The sequence below is a fragment of the Notamacropus eugenii genome, chromosome 1 (genome assembly GCF_028372415.1).
Source record: "Notamacropus eugenii isolate mMacEug1 chromosome 1, mMacEug1.pri_v2, whole genome shotgun sequence".
Classification (NCBI taxonomy): Eukaryota; Metazoa; Chordata; class Mammalia; order Diprotodontia; family Macropodidae; genus Notamacropus; species Notamacropus eugenii.
This window is the reverse complement of record NC_092872.1, coordinates 743012818-743028625: the sequence shown is the minus strand read 5'-3', so window position 1 is coordinate 743028625 and position 15808 is coordinate 743012818. Positions and strand designations below refer to the sequence as shown.

The window sequence follows — 15808 nt, the reverse complement described above, 5'->3', positions numbered from 1 at the left end:
CTTGATTGATCCTAGAGAGCAACACTGGGAGGAGGTATATTTCAACCCAACCCAAAGAAAAAGAGGAGAATGGACCTTCTTGGGAGGTATGAACTCTCCCCACCTGCCACTAGAAGGGACAAAGGGAGAACAACCACTTGTCAGACATGTTGTCCAAGGGATTTCCATTTGGGTAAGAATTGGACTCAATATCCTCCAAGGTCCCATTCTTTAATTCTAAATCACTTAGCTTTACTATCTTGCCAACAAGCCAGACTCCAAAAAAGTATAAAAGAGAGTTTTGCTGTTGTTGTTAAAACTAGCTTCTCATAAACAGAGGTGACTTCCCCCTCTCCCCTCCCCTCCCCCCGACTTCAGCTCCACTAAATATATGGCAATACTGGGTTGGAGCCGAAGCTGACCTGAGTAGACTCAGAAGGGGGTGAGAAATCCAGTCTGTGCCTACTTTGTGGCATCAGAGATTCCTCACTGATAAGGAAAAAGCAATGTTTTCATTGAGAATCCCAAATTCTTCCAGATGAAAAGCACCTCATCCAGACTGTACCGGAACATGAATCCCCCCTGCTCTATTTCTTCCAACGTAATTATATAAGAAGCTAGCTGAATGATCTCTTCATTATACATACCATGGATTTGAGAGGCCTCAGGAATATGTGGCAGTCTCTGCTTTGTTCTTACCCCATGTTCCTCCCTCTCTAATTTCAATTAAATTAGAGCCTGTCGAAGACACTTTAATGAAGACCTCTGTATGCGAGCCCTATGTGCCAAGTCCTCCCCAAAAGGAGAGTGAGGGTAGCCACTCTGCTTAATTTCCCTCTGTCATCAGAAACTCCGCCAAATGAGCTGAAGGTCTCAATTGTCCCCTTTACTTTAAAGAAATTAATTTAGAGAGTGCATTCCAGGAAGGTCCTGAGGAGAGGGGGCCATTGGAAGAGGATGCCCATGAAAACAGAGACATGAAAAAGGTTATAGGACAGTACTTCTGAGAAAGTCCAGTCAGTCTCTGGATAGAATGAGAAGGAATCTTAGTGGCCCTTTAGTCTGACCTCCTTGTCCAAGGTCAAGATCATTGGGTCATAGATCTGGAGCAAGAATGGACCACAGAAGTCTCCTCTTTTAGTCCCTTCATTTTACAGATAAATAGACTGAGGCTCAGAGAAGTAACAGGTATCTGGGCTACAGACCTAGAGCCCAAAGGGTGGTATAAACCTTGAAGTTGGCCCTCCCTTGTTTACAAACAAGGAAACTAAGATTCAGGGAGGTTACAGAATTTGTCCCAAGTCACACAGATGGTAATCATCAAAAACAGGATTTGAACCCAGGGCTCCTGCCTCCTGAGCCAGGGCTCTTACTATTACCACATGAAAAAGTCCACCAAACAAAGTCAGAATGGAAGGGGAGGGAATGGGAATCCAACCATCACTTTTCTCTTTACACAGTAATTACCATGTCATATCTCCCCTCTCATTACCTTCAGGATTGGAAGGGAGAGTGAAAGGGAGGGACTCCTCCTGGGCCTGCAGATCACAATAAAATATTTGAAAAACTGGGTGAAAGTTTCCACAGGAATGTTCTTTTCCTAGTAATGAACCAGAGACACCTAATTTGGAGCTCTTTCACTGCTGAAATTACTCCTGGAAGCATAGACCTAGGGATCCAGGGACCACCATCAGCATAAAAAAACCAAGTGTGAGGGTGATGAATCCTGCTGGAAATGTGATGGTCAAAGAAAGAACAAATCATTATGGTCTTCAAGTTCATAGGGTCACAGATTCAGTGAAGGAAGGGATGTTAAAGGCAAGCTAGTTCAAAGTGATCACCTGGCAGATGATGGACCCAGTAGGGTTGAGTGAGCTCACAGAGATAGTAGGGTGTCCAACCAGGTCCTTGGATTCCCAACACAGTTCTCTTCCCCTGTCACACTATTCTTGCCACTACTGTCTTCTTTTTTTTGCATGAATGAATGCAGAGCATTAAGTGCTTACTAGGGGCAAACCCAACAGCCAATGTTTCTCCACTAGATATCTGTGTAACTTCAATTTATTTGCTTGACAAAATTTCAGAAAGAAAGGTCTAAAACCCCAGATGCTATTTGCTGGTTCTGCGGATCTCACCTACCTATCGATATCTCTCTAAGGACAGTCCTCCCTTGTTTAAAATAGAAACAGAATTCAGAAGTTGCAAGGTGACAACCACCGATGGTGAGACTTCCTTTGAAGTCCCATGTTCAGTTATGAGTGAGACTCATTCTGGGAGGGAGATTCACAATGAGGTGCTAGTGCACGACAGGAGCTGAGAAGGTGAAAGGCCCAGAGATCAGCCCAAAAAAGGAGTGACTGGCTGAAGGATCTTGGGTTGTTTAGCCTAAAGAAGACAGGAAGACTTGAAGTAGACATGGTAGCCATCTTTAAGTATTATAAGGGGCAACAGCAGAAGAAATATTTCTAAGTGTGATGGCCGTGTTTGTCCTTTGTTCTCCAAAAGGACCATGACATCAGGGAATGATAACATGCCTTGAAGCTGACTTGGATTTGAATGAGGGAGGGCTGCCCAAGGTCACCAGTCTCACTTTCTCCTCCAGAGCCATCTGGGTCCAGTGACCAGATATTCATCAGGACCACTGGATGTGGCCCAGGATGCAATGGGAGACCCTGGCTCTTTTAGGCTAAGACCTCTTCAGGTTCTCACTTTGAGTGAGGTAACACCCATTCAGTGAATAGGCGTCTTTAAGAAGGGAATCAAATGATGACCCCTTCAATGAAAAAAAAAATCAAACTGGGAGAGGAAGACACTCAGGGTGGTTGTCTCAAAGGAAAACAGTTACTACTGACGTTCACTCTGAGCTAGGAGAACCCCCCAAAATTGCCATTAAGTGGTGCTTGGGCAGGGACCTACTGTTGTCCAATCTATGAGTTCCACAGTGAAATGGGTTTAAGGCTTGGTCTTTGAGAAAGAGATCTAGCCAGTAAAATACAAGTGAAGTAGGCAGCTTTCAGCCATCAAAAGTTACCTTTCTTTGGAGAGGGAAAGGCACTATCTTATAGAAGAATGAAATGGGTGGAAAGTGCATGGAGGCAAAGTTGATTTCAGGAAAAAAAACCTAACATGTAGAGCTGCCCCAGTCTTGTTGGGACTCAGCTTGGAATGGTTGCAGGGAAAAATGACCAGGATGGGAGGGGGAACATCAAAGTATATTTTCATTGGTTATCATGCCAAAGGAGAATTTCACTGAGGGCAGTACAGATGTCCAGCCTGGAGGAAAGGGAGATTTCAGGAGAGAAAAGAAGATATAAAATTACCAGGAATTACTGAAAAGATTGTTAAAAAGTGAGAACATATCTAGGAGGAAGGTAAGCCATGGGATGAGGGAAGTTTTATGTAAAATGGATGTGACAAGTGACCAGAGGGACCGGGGATGGATGCAGGGCACACCAGACCATGGGCACACTAGATCATGGGCACACTAGACCACAGGCACACCAGATCACGGGCACCCCAGATCATGAGCACACCGCTAGAAGGGGCCTTTCAGAACCTAAGGCTCAACAACAGTCTGAAACCACAGCAGAGACTTGTCAGAGGTCCTGTCCTAGGAATTCCCTTTTAAAAGCTCTTTATAATAACTTCTATTGAACCATTTATATCTTTATAAAAGAGAAGGAAAATTCTTTCCCAATGGTGTGGTTCCCCTGTTCCTGGCCCCAGATCAAGCTGGTTCTTAGTATCCTCTTAAATTTTCTCTCCTCATTTCAAATAGAACAATTATATCAGTGTCCTGATAGATGACTCTGATTTCAATCCTTTATTAATTCCCGTGTTCCCTCACTCTCCTCCAGGGATCTGTAACCTTTGTTGTGTCATGGAACCCTTGGGCAGGCTGGTGAAGCCCATGGAGCCCTTCTCAGCAGAATGCTTATGGCCTACATTCAAAGCTGAAGGAAATGTTACATTTCAGTTACAGGTTAGTGAAAATAAAGATGAAATGTTTTTCTCATCCAAGTTCATGGATTTCTGACCTGTGGACCCAAGATTAAGAACCCAGGTTCTACTTATCTGATATGTTCTAGTGTGTGTGTGTGTGTGTGTGTGTACACATGTGCATGTATATGTGTGTGTGTGTGTATGTGTGTGAGAGTGTGTGTGTGTGTCTTCAGGGCAGTGAGATCTTTTGCATTTTCTTTGACTCTAGCATTTAGCACAGTGCTTGGCACATAGCACACATGTAATAAACGCTTATTGACTGACTGATAACCCCAAGGGTTCACAGATAGGAAATGGACATCGGGAGTTACATTCAAGGCTCTTTCCAATGCACCACAAATATTCCAAGAGCTGAAACATGAGAAAGGAATTTCATTTAACTACCGGATTACAGAATTAGAACTAGGACCTGAAGGCTAGAAGCTACAGGGAAGCAGGTTTTGGTTCAGTAAAAGGAGAAATTTTCAAACAACGAGAGCTAACAAAAAATGGAATGGTCTGCCTTGGAAGGTAGTGAGCTCCACGTCATTGTACTGAGATACTCCATAACCCTGGTAGGCGACATGCTCAAAGGATGAATGCTTGCAAACCTTTCCTGATTCTTCTACACCTTAGATAAGAACTCTCCTACTCGGCAACATGACAGAAATAAACACAGGCCTCCAGTGGAGACACCGCCCCAACGTTATCTGAACCAGTGCCAACTCCCAGCGGGTGGGTTTGTGCCAGCCCTGGTGGCACAGTCTATTTGCCCAAGAAGGCTGGCTGAGTCTTTACTGAAAGGAGCAGTTTTAAACTCCCCTGAGTATGAGATCATTGTTGTTCAGTGGTTTTTCATGACTCCTCATCCCTGGAGCGGTTATTTCCTTCTCCAGCTCATTTTGCAGATGAGGAAACTGAGACAAACAGAGTTAAGTGACTTGCCCAGAGTCACCCAGGTAGTAAATGTCTGAGGTCAGATTTGAACTCAAGAAGATGAGTCTTCCTGACTCCAGGCCCAGAACTCTATCCACTGTGCTAGTGCGCGAAAGTGGCAAGAGCACCTGAATGAGGGCTTGGGATACCTGGGTTCCAGTTCATTAACTTCCCCTTTCCTGGAGTTGGACCATTTGGGTTGGAATCTGGACTCTGCTACTTATTATTGGTGTGACAGTGGGTGGAGTGACTTCCTCTCTCTGATCCTCAGTTTGCTCATCTGTAAAATTCTGTGATCTTGTGAGCTATAAATTTCCTCTTTGATCAATCATCAAAACCATGTTCTATGAGATACTTCACCATACCAGTCACCCTCCTGCGGGAGCTCGCCATACCCCAGCTTGTCAATAATCTTCTCGAAATTTAGTGAGAAGAACACTGGATTGGGAGTCTGGGAACATTTCTAGAAGAGTCCCTCCACAATGACCTCTCTCCCCAACCCCAATTCTTCAATCTCTTCGTGTCTTCTGACTTCTTTTCTGTTACCTCCAAACACAAACATCCCCAAACCTCTGTGGCCCATCCTTTACAAAAGATCACCAAAGGCAACCTTCCCTGCTGGTTCTCCTCCTTTTCTCCTTAGAACTCCTTCAGAAAACCATCTCCTCTCAATGCACCCCACTTCCTCTCCTCTCTCTTCTGAACCTTTGCAACCTGGCTCCTTAGTCATTATTCAACTCTCCAAAATGCTCTCTCCAAAGATCTCCATGACCCTTCTTTTCTCCATGCTCATCGGTCTTGACCTCCTTTTAGTATCTGACACTGCTGATCCATTCCCCCTGGATATTCTTTTGCTCCCTTTGTTTTCTGTTCCACCTCTGTGACAACTTCTCCGCCTCCTGAGAACTGAGGCTAACCTATCACAAGCAGAGGTAAGGAAAGGAGGAACTTATTCTCAAGCATCTCTAGGGAAATAAAACAAACTCCCAACCTATCCTTGGGCATTACTTAACTACCCTTCCTATCACCAGCTCCTCCTCCTAAGCAAACAAGTCAGGAAGAGTAGTGGGTAGACACAGAGGACACACCCAGGGCTCTTAAGTCATACTTTGCTCCAAAGGACTCTCCTAGTTTTCCTTTAACAAACATTTCTTAAGCTCAAGGTTGCCCAGCAAAAGAAGGGAGGCATGCACCAGACCTATCTCTAAACATTTCCTGTTTCTTCCCCAGCAGCTGAAAATGCCCACAAGCAACGGTGAAGCAGCCACCAAAGGAGAGCAGCCAGGATGGTCACACATGACGCCCTCCAATTCTGAATACACCCTTCGCTCTGGAATTTTGATCTCCCGCCTCTCCTGCAGAGAACTCGACCAGTGTATCCTGGACCTGGGCCCAACCTCGAGAGGCTATCTCTACAGACAAACTTTGGCCTTGATACTGGGAGTCCAAGGCCACGATGAATCTCATGCTACTAAAGACAAAGTTCGCAGCCTTGAATAAGAAGATGACTTAGGAGAGATGGTGGGGCCCCTTTTGAGAGTGATTCAGGTCTCAGTGAAACAAAGACATGCCTATTAGATGGCAAGAGCTTCCATTTTGGCTAGTATTGCTGGCTTGAGGCCATGTGGTACAGTGGAAAGGGTTCAGGATTTAGAGTCAGAGGAACAGGGTTTAAATCCTGCCTCTGACACTGACCACCTCTGTAACTTTCATTAAATCACTGGGCCTTGGTTGCCTTATGAGAAACTAGGGTCCAAAGAATTGAAGGTCAATCAGTCAGATAATGAACATTTCTAAGTGCCTGCTATGTGCCAGGCATTCTGCTAAATGATGGGGATACAAAAAGATGAAAAAGACATTCCCTGCAAGGAGATCAGTCTAAAAGGAGAGAGACAACAAGCAAACAAACATGGAAAAGCAAGCTACATACAGCCTAATTAGGACATAATTAACAGAGCAAAGGTACTAGAATTAAGAGAAATTGAAAAGGCTTCCTGTGGAAGAATGGATTTTAGCTGAGACAAGAAAGGCAGGGTAAGGATGAAGAGCACCCCAGACATGGGGAACAGTCAGAGAAAATGCCTGGAGCTGAGGGATAGTGGCAGAATTTGAACTCATAACTCCATAGTCAGGGCTCTTAACACTCTGTGGTGCTGCCTCTTTGACCCCTTTATTTGGCACATGAGAAAACATAGGCTCAGGGAGGTTGAGAGACTTGCCTAAGGTCACACAGGGAGGAACCATCATGGGCAGTTGCAAATTGGGAATCTGGTGATGTGACTTTCAGATGAAGTTTAGCAGTACCTCTGAGGAAAGCATGATAAAGTGTTCCTATTGGAACCAAGAGACTCTCTCCACAAAGGAGGTTAATGGCCCATTAGGGGCAAAGAATCCTACCATCAAGCAACAGAGGTAGCCCAAGGTCGTATAAACCTCTGGGGTCTGGTCCAGGTCTTTACTAATTGGTTCTTGGTCACGTGTCCAATGAGGGCTTTGGTCTAGCCATTGACCTAAAATCTTCCAAGCCCTAAGACTGTGATGAGATAATGGTTGACACTTTGAAAAAGTAAATGGCAAGCTCCCACCAGGCAGCAAGGAAGATGGAGGATGCCATTTGTTAGTGGTTTCCCGCTTAATTTATGAGTCCATATTAATAGCCGAAGTAGGCTGCAGTCCATCAGAACTGTTTAAAAGCATTTTCCTGGCTTATCACAACTGAATCAATCAATAGCCAAGAGACATTCTGAAATACTGGCAGGTAATAAAGCACCTTGTTGCCTTTCAAGAAAAAGGCCCCATGGACAGCCCGAGCTCTCTGGGAATTTCATTTTCTATCAAATGCAATGCTACTCATGGAAAGGAAGGCTTCCACCAGTGGCATTTTTAGTTTAGAGTATTAATATCTACCCTTAACTCAGTAGGTGGAGAGGCTGTGTGCTGTACAGGAAAGAATATGGATTTGGGAATCAAAGAACTTAGGATCTTATGATTCTATGACCTGGATTCCAACCCCATTTACTGCCTATGGAACTTTAGGCAAGTGATTGGGTCACTCTAGGCCTCAGTTTCTTCATCTGTGAAATGAAGGACTTAGACAAGATGGGAAGGGACATCTGGTACTACAATTCTATGCCTTTTTGCCAGGATGGGCTCTGGACTCACAATCCCAGAACAGATAGAATGCTGGGAAGAAGGAAGACTTGGATTCTGATCCCTTCATAGACCCTTACTAGCAAGTGGTGTTACCAAAGACAAATCATGATCTCTCTACAGCTTTGTACAAGATACTTTCCAGCTCTAAGTCTCGATCCTATAACTTGACCCATATTTCCTTGTGTTGTTGTCCATTCTAACTAGTAGGCCTGGCACTATTATCTAGTAGACACGGTGAAACTTTAATTTATTTATTATTCATGTGTTCAAAGAAAAGACTTTCGAGAATTCCTTGGACAGCAAGGAGTCCAGTCAATGCTTAAAGATCTTAACTCAGATTATGTGTTGGAAGGTCAAATACTGAAGCTGAAGCTTAAATTCTTTGGTCATATATGACAAGCTGGGATTCATTGGAAAAGACCCTCAAGTTGGGAAAGACTGAAGACAAAAGGAAAAGGGGATGGTGGATGGATAGAGGATGTCATGGAAGCCACAAACATGAGCTTGCACAGACTTTGGGAAACAAGGACAAAAGGGCCTGGCGTGCTACGGTCTATGAGGTAACAGAGTTGGACATAACTGAACAACACACAATCATTACTTGGCACCTTATGCAGAACATTGCTACATTCTGCATCAAATACATGGTTTGTATAAGAACATGGTCCCAGACCTCCCAGAACTTATGGTCTAGTTAAGGCAAAGTAAGACAGGTAGAAATAATGTAACCAGAGCTTTAAGGCATTATATACTTGGGAAGCTCTAATGAGTAAGATGTTGTTTAAACCCAAATTAGACGATCTGTAACTTGAAGGCATTCCTTCCATTTGCTCTAGGGTTCTAGTCCCACTTCTGGTATGCCCCAGATGGGGATCCCAGGCAAATTTCTAAGTTGAAAAACAATTGAAACTGAACATAGTGAAATTATAATGACCAAGTACAGGGTCAGAAAGAAGAGATTTGGCAATGGCATCTTCTCAAACTTCTTTGCAGAGGTGGGGGGTCTATCACTACCAACAATATCAGTGTTGCTCTGGGTCTAGAAGGTGACTCACCACATAGAGTTTGTGCCAGATGACCGCCCATTCTCGAAGGGTAGACGTGAGCTCCTGTACCAATGGCACCTCACTGGGAATCACGGTCTCATGTTGCCTAGAGAGAGAAACAGATCCCTTCCTGAGTCACGGAGTTTCTCAAATGAGACCTGGACAACAGAAGTTGGTAAGGGCCTTGTTTCCAGGCTGGGATGAAGCAAAGTTTAGTCATTCAATAAAGATTTATGAAGTTACAGTGCCATGTTCTATTCTAATAAGCTCCTTGGATACAAGAAGAGACAAAAGACAGTCCCTTCCCTCATGGAACTCCCAATCAATAGACAGGTTTCTGATCACATGGACTTTGAATGTCCATGCACAAGGCTCCAACTCAACCCATTCAGATACCATGATTCTCTGGGCCATGTACAAAAACTCTGAGAACCACCGGCCTAGGTGACCTAACAGGCTCCTTGAAGCTCTGACTATTATGGACATCGATCTCTTTTTGTCTGTACCATGTGTTTCCACTCATTCTTTCTCCCCACAAAAAATGTTTCCAGAGCTCAAAGAAGGCAGTTTTGGACCCTGGAGAGAGTGCAGGGGGAAGTAGCTTGGCTACCCACCACCAGTCCCAGATACACCTGACAAAAGCAGCTCGAATCCCTTCATCTGTGAAAATCCATAATCCTTCTGATCCCCAATACTGCCTGCTATAGCAGTGTAGGACCCACTGGATGCTCCCAGCTCTCAATCTCTGTAGGAATGTTGGGCCAACATCTGCTTTAAATCTTTCCCCATCTCCTTCACTTCTCTTACTTCTCATTACTAGTGCATTCCCTCTGCGATGACTTCCCATTTAAAAGACATAAACCTTGTATGTACTTAAATGTCTACATGTTGTCTCTCCCATTACATAAGCTCCTTGAGAAGAGGGGTTGCTTTCACCTTCTTTTGTATCCCTATCACTTAGCATAATGCCTGGCACATAGTAGGCAATTATTAAATGCTTGCTGATTAACTGACTGATTGGGAAGAGGTATCTAAAAAATAGGAAAAAAGAATGACGAGTCATTTTCAATCATGTCTAACTTTTAGTGACCCCTTTTTGGGGGTTTTCTTGGCAAAGATACTGGAGAGGTTTTTCATTTTCTTCCCCAGCCCATTTTACAGATGAGGAACTAGGGGCAAACAGGGTGAAGTGACTTGCCCAGGGTCACATGGCTAGGAAGTGTCTGAGGCTGGATTTGAACTCATGAAGATGAATCTTCCTGATTCCAAGCCCAGCACCACCTAGTAGCCCACTTTATGTATTGCCCCTCCTCAAAGAGGTAAGTGAGGATGGGGAGAAGAACAGAAAGGGGGAGAAATTTATATTAATATTTGGCATTTATGTAATGCTTAAAATTTTACAAATTTATCTGTTACAATTATGTGTATTATCTCATTTCCTAAAAGACAGCCTTAAAGTTGAAAGGGACCAGGGAAGTAACTGACTTGTCTGAGGTCTCCCAGGTCATAGCACAAGCACAAGGTTGGGATTCAACCCTGGTCCTGACTCTTCGTTCAAGGTTCCTTGCACTGCTCTTACATCCACCCTGGGAAGAAGGCACCCTCAGCCCCATGTAACTCATGAGGAAGGGGAGGCTCACAGGTTTGCAAAGGTCACCCAGCTGGCCAGTGTTGATAGCCATGGCCACCACTTCTCCGGCATCCTCACGAACACTCACCCTCGATCCTCCACGGTTGCCTCCTTCAAATGGATGTATGTTTCAGGGAAAATCCCCTACAAAGAGAAGAAATCAGGTTAAATGGAAGCAAAGCCCCAGCCTCAAAACATCAACCATAATCAACAAGCAACTCTTAAGTCCTTGTGTTAAACCTTGGGGATACAACCATAAAAAAAAACAAACCAATAGTGAAAATGGTTCTTGCACTTAAGGAGCTTATATTCTATCAAGTAAGGCAGAATATGAATACATAAATATAAAAAGGTATCCAAAGGCAGTTATGGTTAAGTGAAAACAGCCCATCTTGAAAGCAGAAAGCCCTGGGTTCAAGTCCTGTCACATAACTGCTGTGTGGTCTTGGGCAAGTCACTTAACCTACCAGGGCTCTGGGAAATTCTCTAGACCCTAAAGTTTCAGATAAGGTCCTGGCTTTTGGACTGAATTGACAAGGGAGCTCCCTATACAATGAAATCGAAGGCCCAACCCCTATTCCTACCCAAACTAGGTGCATATGAGATAAGGGGGAGTAGGGGAGAGAGGAAGGGCACCAGCAGCTAGTGCTAACTCTGGCTTCTAGTCTGTGGGCAGGGATGAGGGACAGTCTGGTGCAGAAGGTGGTGTTTTTACTAAGTCTTCAAGGAAGCTAGGGATGCCGAGAGGCAGAGGGAAGGAGGGAGTGGGTTTCAAGCAAGGTGGCAACCTGCATGAAGGTGCAGATAGGAGAAGGAAAATATGAAGAATATGAGAATTCCTACAGCAAAGAGAATAGGAGAAAATAAGGCAAATGTAGAGATCAGCCTGTACCATGTATGTATTGATTCATTTTGGTAAGAAAACACCTCAATGGACCTCACACAGATATTCTGTGACATATAAAAAGCTACCTGCTCCCTTCACTCCCCCACCCCCAAACTCCCCTCTGTAGAGGCAATGGAGACCTGGATTTTTCCTCTTTCCCATCTATCTGAGGGAAGGAGCCTTTTTTACTGGCTTGCCAAGGCTAGAGGCTGTGTGGATGGATCCTTTCCAGTGCTCCTTCTCCATCTTTGATTCACATTCTGGGAGTCTATCATGGATCAATGAGAATAAGACAGAGGCTTCTAACTCATCCCTTGGTCACCTCAGACTTCTGTTCATGGTAGTCATAGAGGGTACCAACTCGTGTTCACAGGCTCATGGGATGAGTGCTCCAAGGGACCTTCTGGGCCAGTGAGTCCAATACCTCCATTTTCCAGTTGAGGCTGTTGTCACTGAGCCATATCAGTTGTGTGCTTGGCCTTCAGGAAGTGTTCTCTGTTGTTTTTGTTTAGTCAATTAGTCATGTCCAACTCTCCATGACACTTTTTGGGATCTTCTTGGCAAAGATCCTGGACAGGTTTGCCATTTCCTTCTCCAGTTCATTTTACAGATGAGGAAACTGAGGAAAACAGGATGAAGTGACTTGGCTAAAGTGACACAGCTAGTAAGTGTGAGGCTGGATTTGAACTCAGGAAGATGAGTCTTCCTGATCACAAGCCCAGTACTCGACCACAGATAGGTTGGTTGGTTGGTTATTGTCCTTCATTCTCGAAGAGGACCAAAATGACATCACCATGATAAAGCGAAATTTCAGTGTGTCCAACTGTGGCTGATCAGACCAATATGAGCTTGGAAGTCTCTATCACAGGTTGGGCACAGATAGTCCATATGAATATTTGGAGTGGATACTCCAAATTTGTGCATCTTACATTGCCTTTGTGCTGTCTCAGTTCTGCTTTGCTCATAGAGCACAGCACCCTTTCTCATGTGGGCACGCCATGCTGAGCAGTCCTGTGCCAGTGTCTCCCATGTTGCATGGTCAAATTTAAAGCTCTTGAGAGAGACCTTGAGAGTGCTGTATCGCTTCTTCTGACCAGCATGTGATTGCCTATCCCATATGAGTTCTCCATAAAATAGTCCTTTTGGCAAGCATACATTTTGCATTCAAACAACATGGCCAGTCCATTGGAGTATAGTTTGAACACTTGGCAGTTTAGTTGGAGCAAGGACTTCAGTGTCTGGTACTTTATCCTGTCAAGTGATCCTCAGAATCTTCTTAAAACAGTTCAAATGGAAGTGATTCAGTTTCCTGACATGGCGCTGGTAGACTGTCCATGTTTCACAGGCATATAACAATTAGGTCAGCACAACAGCTCTGTAGACCTTCAGTTTGGTAGTCAGTCTAATATCTCTTCTCTCCTAAACTTTTCTTCGGAGCCTCCCAAACACTGAGCTAGCTCTGGCAATGGCTGCATCAACCTCATTGTGAACGTGTACATTCCTGGAAAGTACACTACCAAGGTAAGTGAACTTATCCACAGCATTCCAAAGTTCTCCATTTGTTATAACCGATGGTACTACATATGGATGGTGTAGTGGTGGCTGATGGAGCACCTGTGTTATCTTGGTGTTAATTATTAGGCCAAAATTGGCACAGGCAGCAGAGAATGGATCCATACTTTGTTGCATCTCAGCTTCAGAGGCTGCATTGAGTGCACAATCATCTGCAAACAGAAAATCATGCACCAACACTCCCTTCACTTTGGTCTTAGCTTGTAGCCTTTTCAAATTGAAGAACTTACCATCAGTACAGTAGTTGGCCTTGATGTTGTGTTCATCCTCATTGAAAGCATTTGTCAACATGGCTGAAAACATTACGCTAAAAAACATGGGAGCAAGCACACAGCTTGATGACAGGGAAGGCATGAGAGCATTGTCCATTACCTAGAACCCGGGTAAACATGCCAACATGAAATTGACATACATTGCTGATGAACTTCTCTGGGCAACCAAATTTTGACATAATTTTCCATAAATTCCATAAATTCTCATGACTAACAGTGTCAAAGGCCTTGGTCAGATCTACAAACGCTGTGTATAGATCTCTGTTCTGCTCCTGGCATCTCTTCTGCAGGTGTCTGGCAGCAAATACCATATCGACTGTTCCTCTGCTCTTTCTGAAGCCACAATGGTGTCAGGTATATGATCATCTTCCAGGTGAAGGATAAGCCTATTAAGGAGGACTCTAGCAAGAATTTTGCTAGCAATGACTAAAAGAGGGACCACAGATAAGGTACTTGGGTATAGGAGAGGTTAAGTGACTTGCCTGGGGCATGGAGATCAGCAAAGCTGGGATTTAAGCCCAGGTTCTCATAGTCTACTCAGTCAATGAGTCACTTAGGATATATACTTAGATCAGGAATTGGAAGTTAAAAGAAAGCTAAAACACAACCTGCCTTTAAGGAACTCACATTTCAAGGAAGGGGGAGGATGAAATACAAGTAAGCAGGTACATCCAAGCACTCTTTCCACGGTACTCCATTGCACCTCTCATTTTAAAGATGAAGACACACAGACCCTGACCTGATGGTCTCTGATGTACCTTCCAACTCTGATATGCCACCATATTGTGGCAACACAACTTGAAAGATTCAATTGTGGTCCAAAGAAGCAAACAGAATGATATCCAATGTTTCTAATACTGCAGCACGAGCAAACCTTATTTTTTCATTAGATCATAAGATCTCGAGGGGAAGGAACATTTTTTGCCTTTTTTATCCCCAATGCTTAACAAAGTACCGAGTACATAGTAGATGCTTAATAAACATTTATTGATTATTTATTGACTAAAGTCAAAATTTTTCTGGGCTTGGTTTCTGAACCATCTGTAGAATGAGAAATTTGGACTCCATGGATTGAGGTCTCTTCCATCTTGAGATCCATGATACCTCAAGTAGTTTACTCACTACTGGAGAGACAAAACACATGTCCCAATATGTATGGTACACATGTAAATCACAGCCTTGCCCTAATAACCCCCTCTTCTGGAATTTTTCCAGGTCAACACTGCATCTCAAGAGGCAGGAGAGGATTGGTTCTGATAGCAATGCGTCCCATTCCTAACAATGGAGATTTATATGTTGGTACAACTAGGGGCAACTAGGTGGTGACAGATCACCGAAGCTGGGAAAACCTGAATACATATGTCTCTGAAACTTACTAATGGTGTAACCCCGGGCCAATCATTTTCATCATCTATAAAAAGAGAGGCACTGCCGGTACAGGGCCTTTGAGGTTTCTTCTAGTTTTTATGGGGTCTGTAGTTGGCAAAGTATATACAGAGCTAGGCCTAGAGTCAGAAAGACTCATCTTCAAGAGTTCAAGACTGGCCTCAGACACTTAGTAGGTATGTGACCCTAGGCTAATCACTTCATCCTCTTTGCCTCAGTTTTGTCATCTGTAGAATGAGCTAGAGAATGAAATGGTAAAGCACTCCAGTATCTTTGCCAAAAAGACCACAAATGGAGTCACAAAAAGTCAGACATGACTAAAAATGACTCAATGACAACAATAGCTAGCTCTTATGATCCCATGCTCTCTGAGGAGCCCTTAGAGGTGAGGGGGATGAACAGGATACAGTCATCTTTAGTCCATTTTCTCACCCAAGGAAATCCAATATCAGGAAGGAATCAGGTCAATTAAACTTGGCTGAGCATCCTATATTCGATGACTGAATTCCCTAAATTAGTTTGGAAAAAGCCAAGGGAAGAGGGGGGTGCAATTTAAAACCAACAGTGTTATTTCAACATTTACAAAGTAAACCATAAACCATAAACTTCTAGGTAGGAAACCATCAAGGGATTTAAAAATATTTTATTTTCTTACCAAAACATAATTCATATGCATCAAAAATTCAATTACGAAGCTCCTCAGTAAGCCCATCCTGTAGAATGCCATTATGGGCCACATAAATCCTGAGTAAACCAGGCTATATTTCTGATTTACATCCCACCTCACCTCAATTCAATCCCCATCCGACAAAGCTACCCATTCACTTGAATCAACTGTTAAGTTAGAGATTGGCCAGTCATCCTTCCTATCCAACCTCAGATCAATAATGAGGCCCTGAAATACTCCTTGCTCCTGAAATGGGTGCATCTGCCACATTTTATCACCCACTCTATATGGAGTGGGTCT

The 15808-nt window shown here is 43.8% G+C and overlaps 1 protein-coding gene across 2 annotated transcripts in view; it reads right to left on the bottom strand.

Moving 5' to 3' along the window:
• The window catches only part of DOCK5 (dedicator of cytokinesis 5), a 247758-nt gene that overhangs the window by 140705 nt on the left and 91245 nt on the right, over positions 1-15808 (bottom strand). For both annotated transcript variants that reach the window (XM_072636751.1, XM_072636826.1), the window contains exons 4-5: positions 10814-10869; positions 9105-9201 (exon numbers count right to left, since the gene is read on the bottom strand). In XM_072636751.1, coding sequence (XP_072492852.1) covers positions 9105-9201; positions 10814-10869 — 153 coding nt within the window. The remainder of the gene's footprint in view (positions 1-9104; positions 9202-10813; positions 10870-15808) is intronic.